The 24,740-nt window shown below is 43.5% G+C and overlaps 1 protein-coding gene across 1 annotated transcript in view; it reads left to right on the top strand.

Annotated features, from left to right (window-relative positions):
* FAM114A1 (family with sequence similarity 114 member A1) overlaps positions 1 to 24,740 on the top strand; it is a 199,670-nt gene that overhangs the window by 19,298 nt on the left and 155,632 nt on the right. The window contains exons 2-3 of the mRNA XM_085642273.1: positions 13,920 to 14,267; positions 21,227 to 21,314. Of these exons, the coding sequence (XP_085498399.1) occupies positions 13,932 to 14,267; positions 21,227 to 21,314 (424 nt within the window). The 5' untranslated portion in view covers positions 13,920 to 13,931. The remainder of the gene's footprint in view (positions 1 to 13,919; positions 14,268 to 21,226; positions 21,315 to 24,740) is intronic.

The raw sequence follows: 24,740 nt of genomic DNA, 5'->3' as shown, positions 1-24,740 counted from the left end.
TACAATGGCAGGCAGACTTGAGTCCACCCGCCATCTTGGTGGTGCTAAGGACGCCTGCTTGTATGGTGGTGGTCCCGCAAGTAGAACCACGATGCGACCGCCATGGTGGCGGTCGCATCTTGCATCTTCACCATTGCGGCGGGTGTTGCTTGCTGCAGCACCTGCTGCAATGTGTAGAAGGCATGTAGTACGTTTCCCTGAACTAAGTGCCAGGCACCATGGTGCCTGCCACTTAGTGCAGGGAAATGTAGGGGGTACCATGGGTACCCCTCCAGTGCACCACCACCTCCCCCAACACAAGGGGAGCCTGCAACGGGCCCCCAAAAACAATCCCCACCAGCCTTTTAATGGCGGTTCACCCGCCACGGAGAGGCTGGCTGCGACCAGCATTGTAATTTGGTTGACGGTGCCGGCCAGGCACAGCCACCATTTTACTGATGCTGACTGCTCCGCCAGTCAATCTGAACGATTGCCTGTGGAGGATCCGTGGCGGGCGGTCTTTGCGCCCGCCACGGTCACGGTTCGATTCCCCCCCGCCATCCTCCCACCCGCCATCCTAATTTGGCAGGGGGAAAAATGCTGTCTCATGGCCCGCCACAGCATGGCTAGCGGCGGCAGGCCTTCCGCCATCGTAATCACCCACTTTGTTTTTAGGTACGTTTTTCCCGTGTTCTGCGTTATGCCTTTGGATATAGGTAAGTAATTGGTATGCTATGTTTGCCCTTCCTATTAATACTTTACTAAAATGGTAAAAGGTTTTGTAAAATATTTTTACGTTTCTTTTTTTTGTATAGATAGGGAGTTGAGCAGTAGTGCTGCAGTAGCTCCAAATAAATTATTTTCTTTTCTTTTTCATGTTTGAGTTTATTGAAGATCAAGAGGAAAAGAACAGCATTATAAGAAAGCTTATAGAACCACAATTAATAAAGAAAATATCAAATAAATACAGAATAATAACTTATAACAACCATGCTATATACAGAAAAGTATTAAAACCACAAGGGATCTGAAAAAGGGAGAGGAGGTAGAGGAGGAAGGGTAAAGAAAAAAAAAGGGGGGATAAAGGGTGAACAGCATATTATAATTCTACAAAAACTTTGAAAAAAAAACAAGATATAAAATTAAACGCTGTAAGCGCAGTAATACCTAGGGATTAACAAATCACAGTATAAAGTAATATAAGTACATAGGCATGAAAAGCAGTATCTTAATTTTTTTTTAAGAAAAAGACAACATGGTGAATTTATGGCGGTTTCTGGACATCATCTGAAGCATTTACAACATTAGAGGCGGACCAGGATAAATGATTAGTGAGTGGAAGCCATAAAAGATCTCTCCTAATTGCTAAAGAAATGGGGGAGACATAGTTGGTATTGAGTCTATGATGAAAGCATACGGCATTCCACCAGGCTCTGAAAGTAACTTTTATCTGTTTGTTTCCAATTTGAAGTTATTAGATGTAAAGCTACAGCTAATAACAAATCTAACAGTTTGAAATTTGAAGGCGAATGAGGCCACTGAGTTGACAAGGAACCAAAGAAAATGTTGGATAAAGAAAAGGGAATGTTAACTTTAAAAATCTTTTTAATTTGGGACCAAACTAGTTGCCTGAATTGAAAGATATTGGGACATTCAAATAGCATATGTTTTAAATCATCATTAGAACAAGAACAGGACCAACAGGAAGATGAAGAGGCATGTGAAAGGGAAGCCACTGTTGCAGGGGAAAATAGTAATCGTTGATAAACAAAATAAAGGGGTTGAGAAGTATTAGCAGCTCTTGACGTTTTGTGAATTTTAAGCCACGGTTTATCCCACATACAGGTTGGCCAGCATTGTTGTAACTCCCTTTCCCATGCCAATTCAGTGTTTGACTTGAGTCTATCCAAGGGTGATAATAAACACTTATAAATGGAAGATGCAGAGGGGGAAGTATCTAATATGGGAAAGAGAGTAGAACAGATAAATTATTTTCTAAGATTACCATGTTATTTCTAAATTTCTCTATATTTTTGTAGCATTGTATGGGCAACAACGTTTTATTATAAGTAGCGCTGTAATTTTTACCAATTAATGTGCTACCTGTGCTCTTTTTGCAGCATATTTAAATTTGTTAAAATTGGAAAATACACTTTAGCTCACTATATTTACAAAATATAGGGCCTCATGTAGGTAGCGAAATACCGGTCGGTAACGGCCGATTTTCGGTAATTTAACCGTTACCGACCGGTATTTTGGCTAATGGTATGTAGGGGGACAATTTTTGCTTTCGGAATTTACCGAATCGGTAAAATTACCGAATCGGTAATAATACCGAATCGGTAATGTTACCGAATCGGTAACTTTTCCGAATCGGTAATTTTACCGATTCGGTAAATTCCGAAAGCAAAATCGAGATGTAGGGGGAGTGTGTGGGTGTGTTTTAGAGTCGGTATTTACCACCAACTTTTAGTTGGTGGTAAATAATTAATGTATGTATTCATGCATTTTTACCCGCGTAGCAGTGTGCAATGTGGCATACATACATGCCCTTAGGGCATGTATGTGTGCCACATGTGCACACATGGCCGAAACAGGGGTGCAACAGGGTGTCAATGTGACACCCTGCCACCCTTGTATGTGTTCCCCCCATTACCGAATCGGTATTTACCGATTCGGTAATGAGGCATACCTTCCCATCAATGGGAAGGTATGCCTCATTACCGAATCGGTAAATACCGATTCGGTAATCACCGACTAGTAACGAATCGGTAATAATTACCGACTCATTACCTACATACGAGTTACCACTTCTTAAATACCGAGTCGGTACGGCTCGGTATTTAAGAATTTGAATTTAAAAACATTTCTATAGCGCACTTTTACCAAGCGGTTTCTTGGCGCTGTTGGATTGTGAGAAGCAAGCAGGAGCAGAGGGGAATTTAAGCATTGTAAGCACGGGAAAAGAGAAAAGTTTTAAGACCCTTCCGGAACTCAATGTAGGAAGATGACATACGGAGTTCCGGGGGGAGGGAGTTCCAAAATGCAGGAGCAAGCACTGCGAATTTCGTACCGCCAGTCTTTTTCTTGCTGAAGCGGGGGATGGTTAACAAAGCCTGATGAGTAGACCTAAGCTCTCGTCCAGGTATGTAGGGGGTGATGGCAGAACAGATAAATTCCGGGGCAGTGCCTGTTTTGGCCTGGAAAGTAGTGCAGCCAAGCTTGAACAGAGCACGCTCTTTCACCGGCAGCCAGTGCAAGGCCTGCAGTAGGGGAGTAGCTCTATGGTATTTGGGCAGGCCGTGGATCAGGCGGGCAGCCTGATTCTGCACTAGCTGCAAACGGCGAGTGGCGTAGGCTGGAGCGCCATTATAGATGATGTTCCCATAATCGAGGCGCGAAAGCACCATGGCCATCACTATAATTTTTAGGGCAGGTAAAGAAAAAAAACGAGAAATCTTCCTAATGATTCGAAGGGAAAAAAAACAGGAGGAAACAACTAAATTGACCTGAGAGTGAACAGAAAGTGAGGGATCCAGGAGGATGCCAAGGGTCTTAACCTTAGGAACTGGGAGCGGGGGAACACCAAGTGAGGAGGGCCAATGGGAGGGGGACCAGGGACTGCAACCACCTCTGGTCAGGACTAATTCCGTCTTGTCCGGGTTGAGTTTGAGGTGGTTGCAGTTCATCCAATCCTGGATGAACAGCATGACGGATTGGACATTTGAAGCAGAGGAAGTGGAGTGGGAAAGGTCAAAAATTAGCTGGAGGTCATCGGCGTAATTGAACACCGTGACCTCGAGCTGCTGTAACATAAAAATGAGGGGGTAAATGTATAAATTAAACAAAAGAGGGGAGAGGGAGGAGCCTTGGGGAACTCCACATGCAACCTTACGAGAGGCAGCGGTGAAGCCAGCAAGGTGGACTGCCTGAGCCCTGTCACTCAGGAAGGACTTAAGCCAGGTGAGGGCCAGGCCCTCTATACCCGCCGCCTTGACACGGGTGAGGAGGATGGAGTGGTCCACCGTGTCAAATGCGGCGGATAGGTCTAAAAGAATGAGGGCCTGGGGGACGTTGGTATCAATGCCCTCACGTAGGCTGTCCATCACTGAGATCACTACCTTCTCCGTCGAGTGGAGGGGGCGAAAGCCCGCCTGCCGGGGGGAGAGGCAGTGGTTGGCTTCCACATAGGTGCTCAGGGTGCTGGTTACATGGGTCTCCAAAAACCTTGGCCAGGTAGGGTAACAGGGAAATGGGACGGTAATTGGAAGGGGATGAAGGGTCGGCACCGGGTTTTTTTAGAATGGGAATGACTGCCGCAAATTTATGGGCAGTGGGGACCACTCCGGATTTGAGTGAGTCATTTAAAAGTGTAAGGGAAGGGGTAGGGCAGTGTAGGAAGACTTCTCGCAAGATACGAGCAGGGGCAAAGTCTAGGGGGGAACCTGACTTTACCTTTTGGAGCAGGGGAGGAAGTGTAACTGTGGTCAGAGGGGGGAAGGAAGTGAGTTTGGAAGTGATAGCAGGGGGGGAGGGATTAGTGAAGGTGAGGGAAGGGGGGGAGATATTAGCCTTGATCGTTGCGACCTTATCAACGAAGAAGTCGTTGAGGGAGTCGCAAAGCGGTTGAGAAGGGGGGATCGAGGCCGTGGCTCTATTAGACGAGGCAAGCTCATGTACTGTGGCAAAAATCTCTTTAGATTGAGATTCAGCTGCTAGTATCCTGTTTGAGTAAAACAGGGTCTTGGCGTCAAGTATGCTTTGTTTGTATACTTTGAGCACAGAGAGGTAGATGATTTTTTTGGCGGGACTATATTCTCTTCTCCATGCGCGCTCTGCTCTGCGTGCGGCTAATTTCTTCTCCTTGAGATCGGGGGTAAACCAGCGATTGGCAGCATGGGCACGCTTCACCGTGATCCGTCTCAGGGGAGCAAAATCATCGCCTGCCCGGGTCAGCCAGCCATCGATGATAGTCAGCTGGTCCGGGGCGGCGAGGCCCGAGAGGTCAGGGCAGGAATTGGCCAGGGATGAGCAAAACGAAGGCATGTCTGCCTTACCCCATTTTCTAGCCCAGATGTTCTTTGGGAGAAGAGGTATAGGCACTGGGGCTAACGCGAGGGAGAAGGAGATTGAAAAATGGTCCGACCAAGAACAGGGGGAGATGACAGGAGAAGTGGCGGGGATATTTAGGGTCCAAACCTGGTCGAGCGAGTGGCCATGAACATGGGTGGGGCTGTGAACGAGGGGACAAAAGTTAAGACTGGTCATGAGGCTGGTGAATTCTTTGGAAAGGGGGGTTTCGACGGGATCGTTGGGCCAAAAATTGTAATTCTTACAATATAAGTAATTTACTTGATAATGTAACATGTTGCTGGAATGTTGGGATACAGAAGTGTAAGAAGTGGTAACTGGTACGCTACCTACATGAGGCCCATAGTGTCTTATAGTGTTCTAAATTTTACAATTTTAAAAGATATTTTAAATGATCTTGGTTTCAAGCATTAATGTTTTGGACTTTCGTAAATTGAAACAGGACACATAATTGGACATATATTATCGTTGCCTTTCTGTTCAAGTGTATGATTTTATTTTTTGGACAGTCAACTTAGGGAGGTGGGTGATTATTTGAAATGGCTTATTTAAGGGTATTTACTGGTGGTGCAGTGCCTTAGGCCTTAGCTGTTCTATTTTTGGGTTAAACTAAAGAATGTGTGTGTGTGTGCGGGTGTGTGTGTGTAGAGAGATATATATATGTGTGTGTGTGTTTTTTTTATTGTTTGTATAATTGTAGAACATCTTAATGCATAAAAGAAAAATGAAAACGTCGATTAGGACATTGGCATTTAAATGTTCACATTTGTTTAATCAGTGGCTGCATGTCAACAATCATTAACATTATCATCATTAACATGGCTGGGAGAAGGAGAATAGTAGGTAAAGGTCTTCATAATCCATTGTCACAGCTGCTTCATTCTTTATCCAGCTGAGGTGCATTGTTTTCTGTAGAATTCTGCTTCTATTTACAACAGTCCCCCTATTGTCTTGGTCACTTTACAGTTCCTCCCCTCCTGTCCATTTATGTGAATTTCCTTGTTGAAGTCACTATCATGCATTTTTCACAGGCGCATATTCTCTTTATGAAGTCTTGTTTTAAAGATGATTTTGGTGGACATCAAGTGATGATACTTCCTGTGGACATACGTGCTTGGAAATGGAAGTCTGCTTGTCTGGATTCTTTAAAGATTGTTTTTGATGGGAAACCAGTGGTGTCCAATCCTGTAGAGATTGATTCAGGGAAATGCAGTGATTTTACTTCATGTGGCAATGGATGCTTGGAAACAAATACCACATATACATATTCAAGGTTTGCCACAATTTCCATGCCAGCCATTTATGGTGCTAACTCCACCAAACTTGGTGTTGAACTGCTACTGTAGGTGAGGCTTTTATCCACCTCTATCTTTAGCAGAATTAGCAACACCCAGAGACTAGACTCTGAATTGGGTGACTAAATCGTAGGAGATGTAAAAGGAGAATCTGGAAGGTTTTTAGTAGATTCTCTGTTACTACCATCCTCTAAATCAGAATCAAAGTATTTTGTCTATGGGTGCTGTAGAACTGGCCCTTGGGTTGAGGCATGGCCGGGCAGTACTGAGCCATGGCAGTATTGTGCCTGGCTGGGCTACTTCTAGGTTGGGTTGCAGTGGGCTCCATACTGGGCTGTTAAAAAGGCAGAGCTGCTGACTCAAAATTCAGAACAATCATATGTGATTGAGACTATTTTAAGGTCTGTGGTTTGACAGCATAGCTGTCAAACCTACTTATTGCTTAAAATAAATAAATAGTAGGCTTTTAATCTACCCCTTCCAACCATTAGTTTTCTATAACCAGTCTCTTTTAGCAATAGCTTGAGAATTTATCAAACACGTGTGTGCTTAGCCCAGTGGCGTATTCATCTCTCAGTTAATCATATTGGTTGTGTGCATGTATCCTTCCACCTCTGCTCCATTCAACTGCCTGAGGGACCAGTTTATAGCTGTAGCTCTCTCTATGCGCTCTTTCTGGCTCTCTAACATGTGTCTCGCTCATATGTGATAATGCTGCTTGCGCTAGCGTGTTTAACCCAGACCTGTTGGCTTTGGCGCTGCTTGTTTAAATCACACTTAAAATTTAAAAGTCCAGACACCTGCTTGTCATAAATTGCAGACCTACTGCACTGAGTTTGCCTTCCATCCTTCCAAGGTCTATAAACTGAATCCCTTTTAGTCGTTTAATAATGCTTAGAGTCTACACTACTGTGTACCATAGAGAATTACGTGTTGAAAAGTAAAATCACCAGACAAAGTGTTCAATCAAATCAAACAAAATAAAGGGCCTTTGTTTGTGACTAAATTTCACACGGTTATCTTGGTTTATTAAAAACATAATGACTTTTACAAATAGGGATCATGTGAAAACATTGAGGGCGCCATGTTTAGGAGGGGAGCAATCGCGACCACTGGAGGCCATTTACTGTTCGGCGCACCCTCTGCCACACTTTAAGAAGTGAGAATGAGAGGCACCTCTTGTGGCTGTAACTAGCTCTTACCTAGCCAGTAAAGACCCTTCAGCTTTTCAGAGGCACACACCTCTTGTAAATACTCCTGATTTCTCTGTAGACCTATCATTTTCCCTTAAAAGTACGTCTTAAGAACCATCACCCTCCTCCATTCTGAAATAAAACAAGCAGGCATGCTTAAAGCAGATCACCAGCAATGCAGTCTGTGTTTTTGAGGTATCTCCTCACCAATCACACTGCCTTCCATAAACCTTTTAAAACACTCCTATTCTGCTGATCCACTCATTCTTGCGGTTACCTATGGTCCTACAACCATCATGCCTGGCGGTCAGTTTGCACTTTAGAAATTATTTTCATCATTGATTTATTCTCACAGTCTGTGCCGCCGCTTTCAGACTGTGCACTTCTCTCTCACCACTCCATGTCCTTTCTCTCTCTCACCTTACCTTCTATTCTTGTGCATCCAGTCCTACTCTGTGCTACCTCCCCACTGTTGGGCCACTGTGCTTGTTGGCGCTTTCATGACCAGCGTGTGCTCACCCCACTAAACCTAGCCTACGGTATAACCTGGTTGCCCCTTTGAGGGTAACGTTATCCAGAGGATCCCTGATCCCTGAGTGCCCACAACACTTGAAAAACATGACCCCGGCCAACTATAGAGATACAGGCTTCTAACCGCCCTACCCAATTACCCAGCAAACAAGGACACATTGACCTTTAACTCTGCAGGTATTGACATTGCGAGGCATTGTTCCAACCTGCCATTGGTCATGCTAAATTTGTGCCAGAAAAGATTGTCAAAGGCTGCGATCAGTGCCTGCAGTGATACTCGGTTTATTTTCTCAGATAAAAGAAGCTGAAAGCTGAGGTTTCAGTTTAATTTCGCAAACATTTAAAATGCTTTTCAGTCAGTAGAATCGTTTAATAATTCTCAACCCATCGCTTATTATTGTATTTCAAAATAACTGCCTCCTTATTCTTCGAGTCTGCGCTGGTATGATTTTGGTATAATATGCAGAACAAGAAAATAATATTTGAATATGGTTTGAACAGCGGTTCTCTCCTTTTAAAACCTTCGCTATCCCTTATATTTATTGGCCAGCTTCTTGATTAGCTAGATACATAGTTTATTCTTGGGTAAGCCGACAGCTGTACATCTGCTTATTACTGTACACTGAAGAAGAGAAGAATGCCACAGCATAAAACAAAATGCCATTAAAAGTGACGGAAATACCGCTGTAATGACCACACTTTATTTCTAACACTGGGTGGTATGGAACTACACTCCCTGCTGTTTTTGTCTTAATAAATAGGTGAATTATTTTTTGGGGGAGCGCCGGAAGTCGATTTTTCCCCTCCTGTCTTAGGTCACTTTTTCTGTATCCCAACATTCCAGCAACATGTTACATTATCAAGTAAATTACTTATATTGTAACTATGTCTTAATGTAATTTATTGTGAATGTAGTCAGTTCAAAGACTCCAGTGCCAGCCATCTCCTATGTTGAATAGCAATTTCAGATCGGCATTAAGAGAATCAAATTATATCAGACCACCTTCAATGTAGTGTAGTATTTTTCTGCACAGCGCCATCCAGCCGGCAAAAGTCAAAGCGCTGTAATCTACATTTCATGGCAGATCTATAACGTAAGATGTCGATATAGCATTGAGGTATACAAAAATACAACTTCCATTGGGTGGACAGTAAAACGAATGGAAACTGGCTAGAACGACACTACATTCTTCCAAGAAACAGTAAAATGAGACGTATAGGACCAGTTAAGCAGTGAAAGGGACTGAGGCGTCTTATGAGAAATGCATATTATAAATTAGCGTACGGTAGCGATGTGACCAGGTGGGATCACTGGTACAACATCCCTCAGCGAAGGAAAACGGGCAACAGAAACTGCCCAAGGTCGGAGCATGTACCAAGGCTTGTCTGTTTCGTGGCAGTTGCAGAAGCTGGCCAGTAAGATTATCACATTGCAGCACGTGAGCCTGGGAGGCCAGTTTACAATACACCCAGGTAGGCGGATTCTCAAAGGTTCATTCAATCATGCGGGTGTGATCGCCCCTCGAAAATGTGTTGGAGGTGTCTGAACCTCTAGGAAGAGGAAGGGGACAGTATGATGATGTAGAACTAGTAAATTCATGTAAGAATCATTCAGGCTCACCACTAGAAAGCACAACACTGGAAGCACTACACTTGACAAATAACTGCAAGGAGTCCATAGCTGACTGAAGGACAGAGAGGGAGAACAAAGGCAGTGCTTATTTGTAAGTATTTATAAAGAAGATGGGTTTCAGTACTATTTGAAACATTATGAGAAGCTTCAGATGGGGCTCTCTTGACCACGAGTTCTAGGTCTGTGAGATGCAGCCAGAGATGGAGTGGTTGAGAGTCTAATGTCTTCGATGTTCCATAGTTCTACATATAAATCCTGCTTTTTTATACCGTCTGCAGGATAATCTTGGGACTACAGACTTTTAACGTTGGTGCTGGGGGCGTTGTGTTGAACGGCTTTGCTTAAAATGCAAACCGGTCAATAGCGAGAATAAACCTGGATGTGAAGTTAGTGCAGGATGGGTCGGATTGGGGAGATGTGGTCCTAATTTTGGAAGTGTGAGACCAGTCTTGAGGGTCATACGATGAACACCTTTTATCAAGGCATATCTTGTTGTAAGAAGGCCAGAGCGGAGCACATTTACACAGTCTAGACAATATATCTGAACAAGAGCGCAAAGATAAGCATTCCATGTAAATTTGTGTTTTTTTTAATCAAGCAAAGAGATATTGAACTTATTTCATCCGACTTGGATACTCTTATAGGTGACACCAGTGCTAAAGAGAGTGCTGTGAGTGAGTTCTAGTTGGACTTATCTGACGGAGGCACACTCAAAGCAAATATTGTCACCCATGCTTGTATAGCTTTCAGTGACTTCAAGTACAGTGGGTTGGTCTCCATGTAATGGTGAGTTGATACATGCATGCTTCTCGCTAGTGTTCCCAAAGATGCCATGCAGTATTTATATAATGGTGTGAAGATATACATCCATTGACGTCTGTAGAGTCCAAGTTAAGGGAAAGAACAGGAATCACCTGTTTTGGTTAAATTGGATTGATTATGGGGCAACGAAATGAACCTTTTCCATTCCTATTTGAATTTTTAGACAATATAGTAACATTGTGTGACTCACCATGTGAAAGACTCCTGGTGATTCTAGAACATTAAGGAGGCAAACATCATTAGTGAGGGTAAAATTGCATCTCTTAATGGTGATTTTGTGAGTAAGGAGTCGGTTTTTGATGGTTTTGACCTCGAATGAAAGACTAGAGATGGAGCAGTAACTGTTCGTGTCACTCTGTTTGGCAATGGATTTCTTTTTGGTGAAGGTTGATCTGTCACGTTTTTGCAGATGGTTCATCATGTTTAGTAAGACATTAATGATTTGCTCCAGGCAGATTCTACACTGTTGACAATTGGCCTTGCTAAGGAAGCAAGAATAATGGCTGCCATTTATTCACTGGTTGAAGGACTATTGTTTGGGAATGGATTAAAGGTGTTCCAACCTGTCTCAGACAGTTTCTTAGCGCGGTTGTTTGCTGTCTTGATTTGAGTCGTTTGGTCTAAATATTTTGGCTTGTCTGATATTGTTCTTGTGAGTAGCTCTTATCTGATGGCGTCACAGTAGGATGTCTGCTGTGGCCCATTCACGTTTGGACCGTATTCCTTACTTCTTCCGTGCTGCAGAATACCAGGAAGCAGAATAATTTCAGCAATTACCTGTTTGGGCCAAGTGGCGGTAAGTCACTGATTTTCTCAGTCATCGTGTTGGGTAAACAACGTTTACCACAAAACTTTTTCCCCGCAGGGAATCACAACGCGGTCGTTACAACGACCGCGTTGTGATTCCGCATACCATTACTCCGCAAGTAGGAACAATGACTTAAGGAGGGGGAGGGAGGTGTTGGATTTAAAATCCAACACCTTCCCTATTGTCTGCACAGACTGGAGTTGGAATAGTAAGTTATACTATTCCAACATCCAGCGCCCCCCCTCCGCAAATCGTTGTTCCGACTTGCGGAGTAATGGTATGCGGAATCACAAAGCGGTCGTTGTAACGACCGTGTTGGGATTCCCTGCGGGGAAAAAGAATGTGTCATAAGTACATACATTCATCGTGTTGTGGTAGTAAGAGGCTAGACAGCTAATGTTGTCATTGATGTCTGCTAGGTTGAGACCGGAGAATTCAGGTTGATATCATCATCCAAGTTCATGCTTTCCTAATCTACACCTGTTGGCACTTTTATTCTTTCTAAAGTGAAGGTAAATAGAATTTGAAGTTGGACCAGCCGACTATGATACGGATGTCCTATTTATTGGCACAGTAGCGTTTGGAAATTATGAGGTCCAGGATGAAATTAGAATTGTGACAATGGTATTAATACTGTGTTGTTCCAATCTGTGTTCATGTTTGAGCGCTTTCCAATGTCTCACTTGGTCGTTAGTTCTGAGGCAGGTGTGGTGTGCATACGAGCCAAGATGTGTTGGTCCACCAGCAGAGATTGTCTGCTGGAAAGATGTCATCAGATGCTATCACCTGGGTGGTGACAGGGTCATCGAAGTGAACATACAAATCATTTTCGCAGGTGCTGGCAGCATCACAGGAAGGTTGGATGTCAGGAGGGCCTGCAGTTAATTTCTATGGGTAATGACGTCCAGCGATAAGGTTTCACTCACGACTTCACAACGCATATTATAATATGTTTGGCAGATGAGTGGTTTTCCAGCAAGAATGTTTTTGTATATTGAGGCAACCTCTCGGCAGGTCTGGCATCACATTGCAGTTCGCAGAATCCCCCAGGTGATAGTGTCCAGGGTGGTTTAAGTGATTTCACTGAAAAAACACTCAGACAATTTTGACACAAAAAAAGTAAAATAATTCAAAACTACCTGGTACAGAGAAACAGGGAAAATATACAAGGAAGATCAATGCAAATCTGAGTACAAGGATGGCTGGTCCTGACACCTCTTATCTGCTGTGGAATCCCTGAATATATGGGCAGAGGTTTGACATGAAAATAGCGCAAAAGATCCATAGAGGCTGCAAACCATTGATCTTTTTAAATCAACCTAATAGATATTGTTTTCTTGTTTATGCTTTGTCCATTTCCTTTCTTTGTTCAGATGACTTCCTCTGTGGACCCACTTTGTCCCCACCCGCTTCCCTCCTGCCTTGTCTTTCCTGCAGTAATTGTGTTGCTTCCACTTGGGCGCGAGGCTACTGCACAGACCACTGCAACTTGTTGTGTGAAAAAGGCTGCTTTATTAGAACAGGTGCACAGCACAAAAGCATAACATAGCCTGGGTCAATTGCCTTATAAAACTAACTGCCTCACTATACATCAATAACAACTAATGTCTTTCCTACCACAACTCCTAAATATCCCTCCCCCACAATTCCCCAACTTGAGCCTCTGTCACCACTGTACTCTACACCCTAAACTTACTAAGCACCTTTATTCTTGAACTGTAACCCCTCAATATCCTGACTTCTGGAAATGTAAACTTACTCCCCCCCACCTTTCAAACTGGTTCACCCACCCCCAACAACAATCCAATTGATTGAAACCGTTAAAACCTTTCATCAAGCCACTGCCCTGCACCTGTCCAATAGTGATGCCCTAAATTCAATAACCAACCAATGCACCTGCTTCAACCATGCTGTCCCGACAATTCACCCTTCCAACCCTGACTACAAGGGGATGGGCAGGTGGGTTCCTGAACAAACCCTGCCTATGCTACCAGCCATCATGTTGATACGGCACAAAATGGTGGCTGGTAGCCCAACGCTCCCTGCCTATATGTGCCTGCCATCCACCATACCAGAAAGGGCCCCACACTCGGCTTACAGTCACTGGACTGCACCAACGCCCAACGTCTCCCTGAGGGACAGACCTCCCTTATCGGCATCCCCTCAGTTCCTCATTCAGCCGCCGTCTCTTACTGTGTTTTGCCTGCGTTTCTCAGCTGCTTACCAGATGCCCCACCTAACCATCTACACATTTCTACATCAGAGCTCGTTCTGAGGGTTCATTACTTAAATATCCATGCTCTCTGGCACAAAAACATTGGCAGCAAAAAATATTGTGTTTAGTTTTTTAATTTGAGATAGGTTGAAGGTCCAAATACCCTGCCTTTAGCAAATATGTTCTAATCAAAATGTATACACGCTATTTGCTTTATAAGGAAGAATTTCTTTAGATAGATGGGAGTAGGAGTATTATGATATATTTTCCTTATACTACATTTATGCTGTGCGGACAGTTTTTACACACTCCACTCAATAATCAATGCATGTTGATTGATCTTATATTCTAGACTTCAATAAACATGTCTGCTGAATCAAGCGAGGCAACTGGTATCGAAGTGAAGCCGGAAGCAGCCCAAATGGATAACTGTGCAGCGCAGTCTGGAGACGGAGACTTAGGACCCGAGCCGGCTGCAGCACTATTGAAGGATGCTTCAGAAGCAGAACCCAGTGGATCTGGACCTTTGCTGGCAGTGGAAGAACCGACAGCTGATGCAGAGCTCCCACTGAAGGAAGAAGTCATTAGAACTCAGCCTTTTTCCATAGAAGAAACGGAGAATAGGCCTGAGTGCAGCGACTTTGTCAGTCTAGAGCCCGAGCCTGGAGCCGAAGGGACACTGGAAGAACAATGTCCTCAGGTACTTGTCTATAAAACACATCAATGCAAATGGGAGAATGGAAGAACTTTTGATATTTCTGTTTTTAAATGTGCCTCACTGAGGCCCGCATACAATCGAGCAGTATCCCGTAGCATAGTCATCCATACTGGTGTAAGCGAAGCACCGCCCTCACTTATCAATAGGGTATGCCCAGACATGGGTCCCTTGCTCACTTTGCCATTGGATTCAAGCTAGCCTGGCTGATGAAGGGTGTTGCCCAGAAACCGGTCCCAGGATGCTTGTTTCCGGTTCAGGGAAGACCTGGCTTGGCAGTTCAGGCTGGACTGTTCCCATAAGGAACAGGATAAAGACTTATTTGCATATAGCTGGGTCTTAACTGAGGTGGCGAAGTGAGCTAAAGAATGATGATGGATTCAACCCAGATCTGTGACTGGGGGTGAGTGTCTGAAAAGTTTTAGCGCTCCGTCCATCATCTCCTTGTGTTTGCTCACTTATCAATATGACATCCTTACCGTCTAAGTAATTCTGTTGGATGAGGCCGTCTGTCTTGTTTGAATACTGAAATCCTTTTCATGCAGCACTTCATGTTTACAGTGTCTCCAAGTCCTCTGATATGACTTTTTAGGGGGAATGGCTTATTGGCACGATACAGAACGCCTGGTATGTATAAATACATTAATAAAAGAATGTAGAGTTTAAACAATACCCAAGGATTCAGTACATCTCCTGCTTAATAATCACTACTTGGGAAGTGGCCTCTTAGTGGGATCAACCTCTGCTTCCTGTAAATGCACTGCTCTAGGCCCGAAAGGTGAGGGTTCTTAGCCTGCTATCACTATGGTAAAAGTGCCTGCAGGTTACGGTTTTCTTCAATGAATGATAAGGCATCATTTACTTCATATTGTTGTGGAGTTGATTAATCGGTTTCATAGTTTTACTTTGTACTAGCTACCAATTTAATACAGTCGTATTGAATATAGAGACTTGCATAGTTAATCTGTTTCAGTAGTTTATTAGTTTTCTCTACCCACTGGCCAACAATGTTATGGAATCCGAAGGTGTTTGTTGGTGGATAAGCTGGTTATAAGCGGCCAAGACTTGAGTATTTTTTAAATACATAAAAGGGAGGCAGAAACCACCCATAGGGGGTCATATGGTGGTTCAAATATATCCTTAAGAATGTTGGCGGTGGAAGATGGCTGTTCTAGTTCTATTCATTATGGGAACCCTTGTTCAGTCTCTTTCTCATTGCGCCAATGGAAGGCTTCACCAATGGCTATTGACAGCGAGGTTCTTTCTAGTGACCCGTCTCTTCTAGATGAATGGAGAATTTAAATGTTCAGCCTTTTGTGTATGCGGTTTTATGGGCTTCCCCTGATTGGTGGGGAATTTGATAATGTTTTTTCAGAGCATTTAACATCCACAGTTAAGGCTGTGTTTTTTTGGTTCTAGGTTGAGTCATCTTCTAACAAAAAGCTGCAGGATTTTACTGCATTTTGCAGCTCTGTCTTTGTTTCTCCGGGTATGTTAGTTCTAACTCTCCAGGTGATGATGTTCTCATCTGCCATCCTTCACTGGGAGTGTGCAAGGAACGTCTGCATTTTCATATCAATTCATGAGCCAGTTTCGACTATTTTGCTAAAATTTCAGCCATATATGGGGGAAAAGATGGGAATTATGGCCCCATAATCATTTTCTGTATTTAGATCTTTTAGAGTTCAAGATCTCAGGGACATGGCTCGGACCATGTAAGTTATTCAGTTTCAGGGTTTTCTCCAATTCCTCACATATGCCATTTGTGCCCCTGCCAGTTGTGGGGAAATTTTAGGGGGTTTACTTTAGATGAACATTGTATACTTTCTTCCCTCCGACAAGCCAGGTTTATGGATTTTCTTTTTCTTACTGCAGGATTACCCTCAATTCAGCATTTGGATCAGGGTGCAGAGAGGCAAGGAGAATTTGTGTTTTCCTTAACAGTTCACCTTTATTTTCTGACGGTGATTATTTCCTTTCTGGTAAAATTTTGTTTTGGCACTTGAGAAGCGGTTTGTTTCTGGGCCTCCGTGTTCTGCCATGTTGGTTTGCATTGGGATCCAGTGTCAAGTCCAACTTTTTTGTTCATTGAGGGGCCATCTCCCTCCCCAGAGGTCCTTTAAAGGTGGTCATGAAGGCTGGCAATTTAAGTTGTGTTAGTAACATGGAGTATCAATGTTACTTCAGTCATCAGACTGCACTAAATTATGTGTTCAGTCAATGTAAGAAGATTTGCTTCTGTTCAGAGAAGCTCATGCACTTTTCTCAAGTGTCAGGCAATGGTTGTTGCACAGAGAATATGGGTAATGAAATAGGCATAGCGCTCCAGTTGGGCGAACTATTAACTTCAGATTTAGGGCCTTATGTAGGTGGGCTGGCATTTACCACTTCATAAATACCGAATCATACCGATTCGGTATTTATGAAGTGGTAAATGCAATGTAGGTAATGAGTCGGTAAATATTACCGATTCGGAAAAATTCGGTGAAAAATGGGGGAGCACATGCAAGGGTGGCAGGGTGTCACATTGACACCCTGTTGCACCCCTGATTCGGCCATGTGTGCACATGTGGCGCACATACATGCCCTAAGGGCATGTATGTCTGCCACATTGCACACTTCTAAGCGCTATAAAATGCTTTTACACATCCATTCTTTATTTACCACCAACTATTAGTTGGTGGTAAATACCGACTCCAGACAACACCCACACACTCTCCCTACATCTCATTTCTGTATTCGGAATTTACCGAATCGGTAAAATTACCGAATCGGTAAATTACCGAATACAGAAATGAGCCCCCTACATGTCAAAAGCCTAAATACCGGTCGGTAACGGTATAATTACCGAAAATCGGCCGTTACCGACCGGTATTCGGCTACGTACATGAGGCCCTTAGTCTCTGTATGTCAGTTCCTTATGGATGTTAAGGAGGTTTCCTTCCCTGTTTCTAATTCCCTTTATGAGGGATGATAGAATACAGGAATAAGGATAATTTCTTCATTCTCCTGGGAGAGGTGGTGTCTGTTTTTTCTGAGTAATATTTTTATGGATTGTTTTGTTTTTGTGTTTTTGAAGAACAGACTCAAGCCTCAGTATTCCTGAGTTTTTGTCTAGTTCTCCTATGCAGGGAGTTTTGTGGCCGAACATTATGTTACTAGGGCCTGCAGATTGTCTTGCTTTCTTCCCTCTTCACCCAGGATTCTTGGGGGAGGGGGAGGCACCTTCTCCAATAAGGAGAGAAAGGTCCGGCTCCATTGTATCGTGCAATGATTTAAGAATACAATGCTCCTGGAACGTTTTTTAGGAATGATGAGTTATGTATTTTGTGGATCTCCTTCAGGGTGAGTCTGAATTAGTGTTCCAGTTCCTTAAAGGGTTCCTGCAATGCCAGTCAATGTGTGATAACACAGAGTACAATGAGAGGTTTTTCGTCACCAGGATCCTTGATGTGCCATTCATTTGCTTAGCATTTTTTTTCAAATAATTGTTTTCTGGTTGCAACTGGGAATTTGTCTTTCTTTTTTTAATGTCCTTTTTTGTTTTTTTTCTATATTATGGTCTTTTCTGTTGAGGAGATTCTTATCACTTTTGCTCCTCTAAAGTGTTTTTGACTGATTCGTTTCACTCTGCTCATGTTTTGGGTGAGATGAATTCTTTTTAGAGCAAACATCCTTACATTTGAATGTTTGTTGATATGAGTTGGGTATTTAATCAACTCTTCCTTTCGTAGAGTTGGGGTTCCTTCCTTCTATTTTCTACCCCATCTTCAGGGTTTTTATCTTGTGCCTGCATATATGGAAGGAGGTATGAGTTACTTTATCTAGCTAGTGGCGGTAGTTCAGTGGCAGGTCCTGATGCTTATTGTGTTACAGACACCTGGTGTACCTGACTTTAAATCCTCCTAATTTGGACAATGTGGCCTTTAGATCGATCACCTTAAAGAAACTGGATTCTGGAGATATGATCATCTATTTGTTGTGTGAAAGGGCCTAAGAACTTTTTGTTTTTTCCACTTTATGCCATTTCAGTGAATTCTGGCATCTCTCCTCACTATTATGCTGGCTTGACTCTTCCTGGTAGTTATTCGTCAATTTAGAGGCAAACTGGCAGCCTTATAAGCACATTGATGTTAGGTCCACATTCATTTTATGTTGTTTGTGTATATAGAGGTATCTTTGCCACTGTGGTTGTAGTATGTCGTTTTTTTTTTTAACATGAACAACTTTTGCATTGAGTTAGGTTGTAAACAAGTCTTGCACTGCATTATTTTGGACTTCGGTATGTCTGATAATCAGACTGGTTGATCGCATGAACACCTACTGCTTGGATAGATCCTCATCAAGTAAAAAATGGGACATGTTTTTGCGGTGCTGCCCATGAGCCTCCCATGGAACTTATTTTGCGCTCTGAATGGGATCCTAGTAGACGTAGTCTGGGGTGGTGCTCTATGGGGAAGGAAGTTGCAGTATGAACTGTATTATGTAGCGGCGCAACTACAGTGACTGACAAGGTGGGCAGCAGATGGTAATAATGTGGAGCTATGGTACCTCGGAGATTAACTTAACGGAGATGCAGACCCCATATGCTCCCAGCTACCATTATGGTCACTATCTAGATGCTGTGTGACGATTTACAAGGTTGGGGCGCGTTCATCGACTCAGGCGGGGATGAAACACATTGATGAATGGGTGGTTGATAATCATTTTGTATCCTTCCACGATTTAAAACAAACATTCCGCTTGCCCCCTGGCCAATTCCTGTCATTTAAAACAATTTGCAAGGCCTTTATAGAAACATCGGGGGATAGCCTAACCACTCCAGATATACACACCATTGTTCAGGCTCTATTAACGATTGGTGGTTATAAACGACTGATGCTGGTTTATATACCCAGCTGATGGTGCTAAGATTCCTTTACCCTCACCAGAAGCTGTCCGGGAGACGGATGTGAATGGTGACCTTCGCATTAGCTAGTGGAAGGGCGCTGTGGGTTTTTCTTAGGGAGTGTCTAGAAATGCCCGTACTCAGTTGATTCACTACCGTATACTGCACCGTTCTTACCTAACACCAATAGGGCTTCATAGAGTATTTCCCACAGTATCGGGCAAGTGCAGATTCTGAGCATATCCAAATTTTGCGCCTTACTGATCCTGTATTCTACAATAAACAAGTTGTATTATTGAGCTGTGTATCTCAAGCACTCCTCTAATATCTGATGGCTTGGTATAATGCTGAGATCCAAGAAGACCGGGGAAGCAACTAGGTTCATAGACCTGGCTTTGGCTTTAACTAAATGGCAGATGGCAGGGCAAAGGAAGAGCAGGGTTGCTTCAGGACCAGATGGATGGAGGTAAGAATTGATGAAATGGACTGGTGTGGAAGCCTAAGTATTATCTGTTCTGGCAAGAAAGTGGCGAAAGGAGTCTCATATTACAAACTGAGACTTGTTCCTGTCCAAGTTCCTGAAAGATGAAAACTGCCCCGCCCGGATATACGGCTGACATAACCCCAATGGGATTGATGGTTGATTACAGTGTGCGCACACTCAATTATTTTGCAACTCATAAGCGACTACTTAAGACTACTGTTGCTGTCAGGGCTTTACCACCTCCTGAATAATTGATGCCCTCATCAGTGACCTGCCCCAGAGCCTTCTTCATGGTTCGTGTCCTCACTGTGCCTCTTTCCCTCCCTCCCCCACCCCATGTTTCACCTCCTCCCCACCTGATTGCTGGATGTGGATAGTGGGTGCCCCTCAGGAACTTGTAAAGACCGTAATCCCTATTTGACCCCTCATTTGATTGATCAGTCTGTTGGGAAATGTTTTGCATACGTTTGTTTATTTCAGGTATTCAGTACTTTCAAGCAGATTACTGAGCACAGTTTTGTTTTTCTCTTGTTCCATCTTTTCTCCGTTCTTACACATTTGTTTCGAGATTGCGTCGCATAATTTTTGTGTGGATGCCGCCATGACTGCAAATTATGTAATGCTCCCTCTGTACCTGTGTTTATTGTTCTAAATCAGCATAAAAACAATAAATATATTTGAAAAGAAGTAAGAAATGGGACTACGAAGGAGATGAGGAGATTATGTTGAGAGTACTTACCAGTAATCTTCATTACTTCGATTCTTCCTTCCTCTCTCCAGTTTTTACGAAGGGTGAGGCTTTGTCTGCAATCTTTTGCTTCCATCTTGGTATCAACAAAGTGCTTTGAGCACCAATCTCTTTTTAGGGATCACATCAGGCACATTACGGAGGGTGATTAAACTCCCTTTTTATTGGTCTATGGATAAAAAGACAGCTTTTGTGTGGGGTGTCGGTCTAGTGAGTGACTACTGAAACGGGGAGGAAGGAAGACTTGGAATATTTAAGGTAAGTTATCTAGATAATGGTGATTCAGTTCCCTACCAAAAATAGGTTCTCACGTGGCTGACGCCTTGAGCATCGCTAATATTTGCACCCTAGAATGGGGTCACTCAGGTTCATTATCATCGGTCATATTCTTAAATTACTTCATAACTTTGAAATTTGTACAACAAAATTTAAATAATCTGAAAAAATTCATTTTATCCTCTGTTGTATATATTATATCTGTAAACTAACCCACATTTTGCGGGTGTCATACGCTTTTTATTTCAATTCATCCGCCTGAGAAACAAAATGCCTCCAAAGACTTTAATGGGGTCCCCTGCTTTTCACACCTGTCACTATTCAGAAAACACTGATTCCCCATTGACCTTAATGGTATCACCCTCCTACATCCCTGACTTCGACCGCATTTTTGGGGAAAGATCCTCATTTTTGAGGAAAGAGGTTGACATATCAGCTAGACCTCATCATGCTCCAATAAATGTAACATTTTTTCAAGTATTGCTAACTACTCATGTTACTGTATTAGTTTTGGTTGTGTATTTAAAAAACCTTCCTTGTGTTTTTAGGATCCAAACACCCTCACCGCAGGAAGCGGCTGGGGAGCCTGGGGGTCGTGGGGCAAGTCCTTGCTGTCAACTGCCACTGCTTCAGTTGGTGAGTAACTTAGCATTGCATGTCACTTTGAATTTAATACTATGTTGTTTGCTTATAGGGGTAACTCAATATTATTCAAAAGTTGACAGTTGATAGTCAAACTAAGTAATTGAAAATTGTTACATTTTTAGACTATGTAAATAAAATTCTGTTGGCCGAATGCATAACAGATGTTTGCTTTGACAACGTCAGCTTAGAATTCAGAATGCAGAAAATGTGCATTGCAGTTGCTACTGCGAAGAGCAGTGCCCATCCCACAAACTCTCCCTAGTCGTGAATAGAAACGGAGTGAAAAGTTAACGTCCTTAAATGCAACGGGGGGATTGTAACTGTTTGCTGAGAGCAGGAGGCAAACTAGTAAAAGCTACAAAGTAAAGATATCTATGAAGGCTCTGGTGCCTATGGACAAAGCCTCATTGCAGGCGCTGAAGAAGAGGGCCGACACCAGTGTGCAGTCAGGGTTTGTGCACACTTCAGCCCTGTTTTTTCTTTATTGACCTTTGGGCTGATGCAGCGCCCAGCGTAAGGATGCGTGTTGCGCAGTATGTCATTATAGAGTGTGTCATGCGACACACCACCACATTCCTCCCCAAATTTTGTTGACCTGAATGTCCAAGTCAAACAGGTGGCTACTCAACAGGTGGCATTAACAGTTGATTCTCATTAATTATAGATTCTACAGTGAGTAGCATTCACAGTCATCAAATCTCCTTGGTCTGCAAACTCGGGACTGCAAATGGTATGTATCCCTCTCGGATTACACTTGAGACACATCCATCACCCCTCCTCCCCCAAGGGAGGTAGAGCTTCGACTGACCCCGAGCTTCTCAGGGTGGGTGTTGGGAGCCTTCAGGAACTTTAGGCAGTCTATATCATTTTGTTGATCATCACCCGGGCACAGATTGGTTTTTACTCTCAGGTATGTTGGGGCACCACCTCCGGAAAGTTTAACCAGTTCACTGCCCTCCAGGCTATCATCATTGTCCCCTTTTTGCTTGTTGCCAGTAGAGGGTGCTTTTCAAATGGAAGATAGAACTTTCCCCTTCATCGATGTTGATTGCACACCAAGACCCAGTCACCAAATTTGATGGCTGACTCTCGAGATCCTCTGATGGAATTTGCCTCAACGCTATTGCAATTGAAAAAAGCAATCAATAAGGACCCAATCAGTGCTTATTTTTAAAGACTTGTCCAGCTGGACAGTGGTCATAAATTTTACTGATACAGTAATGAAGCAAAATTATCAAAGAAATTCTCAAAGTGGGACACAAGCCTGTGTCCCGTACAAATAAAAGGGAGAGGAACAGAAACAACAAAAAGGTTCAGGCAAAAAACGTTTGTTGCAAATGGCAGGAATAGAGAGTGAACTAACAAACATTACATGGGACACCCTTATGTATCATACTTAGTATTGCTAAGAACATATAGGGTGTTTACAAGTGTCGACGGCGTTTCGATCCTACAAACGAAATATTAGGATCATCATCAGGACATCATAGATTATGCCTGTACAGTTAAACCTGAATAGCCGTAACGTGAGTGAGAATAAGTACGGAACGGGAATTGGAGGCGGTTGGAGTCGTAATTAAGAGGAATCGTCAGGAGGACTTGGAGTAACATGTGGGTACACAGGGTGGTAGAGTAATGCACAGGTCCGTCAGTGCGGGGTGCGTGGTCCATAGTAGCGGCAAGAGCCGCGACTGTAGGGATAGCCTGATTGCCGGATCGTCAGGAGGGCTGGAGTTTGTCCACGGAAATGCGCGGTAAGATAGAAGATTCGTTACTTTCCGTCAATGCGGGGAGCGAGGTCCGGTGATACGGCTGCTGCAGCCATTTCCGTGGACAAACTCCAGGAGGAGTAGAACTTGATCTGTTTCTCTACATGAAGGGCAAGGTAGTCATATGCCTCTTGTTCCTCAAAGAAAATAGTTCTTAATTGCAAGAGTTTTAAAGTACTGGACTTGCTAAATGTTCCCTCTTGCACGATTGTTGGGCCACGTCCCCCCCCCTCCCGGTGAAGGAAGTACACAATCTCGCCCTGTTCTCTGGCTGTGGTGCACAGCCGTGTGCCAGGAGGATCAGCGGGTCGGGTGCAGGACAGGTTGGCAGCCTTGTTGTGTTGCCTGTGCTTTGTTGCTTGGATACTGTTAACAGGAGCGGCCCTCCAGCAGGCTGCGGTGTCTTCACCGCCAGTCAAGATGTCCGGGCACACTGCCACCCTGCTTCTTTTTTAACCTTTCCCCTGGCGCCTCGCCTGGCGCCAGGTATCGTGCGTGGGTCATGTTGTATGTCTTTACAGGGTGTGTCATCTGACACATTACAAAGGCCAACTGCGATCATCACTTGTAGGGATTCTGGTTTATGAGGGCACGGGAAGTATCACTCCAGGAACACACCATGCCCCCCTCAAAGTCAGTTTATACAGCAACATTCATTGTGGCATGGGAACCTGTCCCTTCAAAGAAGGGATCAAAATGCCTGAGTTCATCACGAAACTGAAAGCAGGTATTGAGTATCTGCTGCCCCTTTTTTTTTTGGCAGAGTTTTATATAGCGCGAACACATTAAAAAACACCTTAAAAATGGGTGCAATTACTGTTTGCACACGCTATTCTCATTTATATCCCTAACGTACTAAGCAAGTGCAAACCAACATAAATTCTATTTGCTGCAGTGTGTTTTTGCATCTGCATTTCACGGTCTAAATTAGAGTGTTAAAGTGTGTTTCAAAGCTTGTAAACACAAACAAAGTCTTAAATAGAAAAACCTTAGATTAAAGTTTTGGTGTAAGGAAACTCCAAGAAGGTGGAGATTCATAAGGATCCCTGGTCAAAGAACAATGCAGTTATAGAGCTGCATGAATCTGTGGTGAGATTCTCCATTGAGGAGTGGCGAGTGCACAAATGTGATGGTGCTCACATAGGCTAGCTGCAGTGAGCTGTACAATTACAATAAAGGGTAGAGCTGGCCATAAAATAGGCCCTGGCACAAAAATAAAAGTGACTTCAATTAGCGAACCAGGTAGCGGAAAAAATGGCCCACATTTGCAAACCAGGGCAGTTTCGAACTTGTAAAGACATGCTCTATAGGTGTTATGCAAGTTATGAAAGCCTGCATGTATTTGTGCATGGTGCATCCAATGTCTGTGTTAATATCAGGGAAATTAACATTACACACGGCCCACCAGCCCATAAAACATAGCATAACGTGTATTTGTAAAGCGTACATTCACCCATCGGTATCTTGGCGCTGAATAACGGATGTTTATGGTTACCCAACTCAATGGTACTCATTTTATCGACCTCAGAAGGATGAAAGGCTGGGTGAACCCGCCAGGATTTGAACCTGACCATGAGGTCGAACACAGGCCCCTACCGTAGACCCATTTGTCCACTAAGCCACCAGGCCCGGGCTAAAACAGGCCCAC

Source organism: Triturus cristatus, chromosome 2_2 (genome assembly GCF_964204655.1).
Source record: "Triturus cristatus chromosome 2_2, aTriCri1.1, whole genome shotgun sequence".
Lineage (NCBI taxonomy): Eukaryota > Metazoa > Chordata > Amphibia > Caudata > Salamandridae > Triturus > Triturus cristatus.
This window is presented reverse-complemented; position numbering and strand designations above follow the sequence as displayed.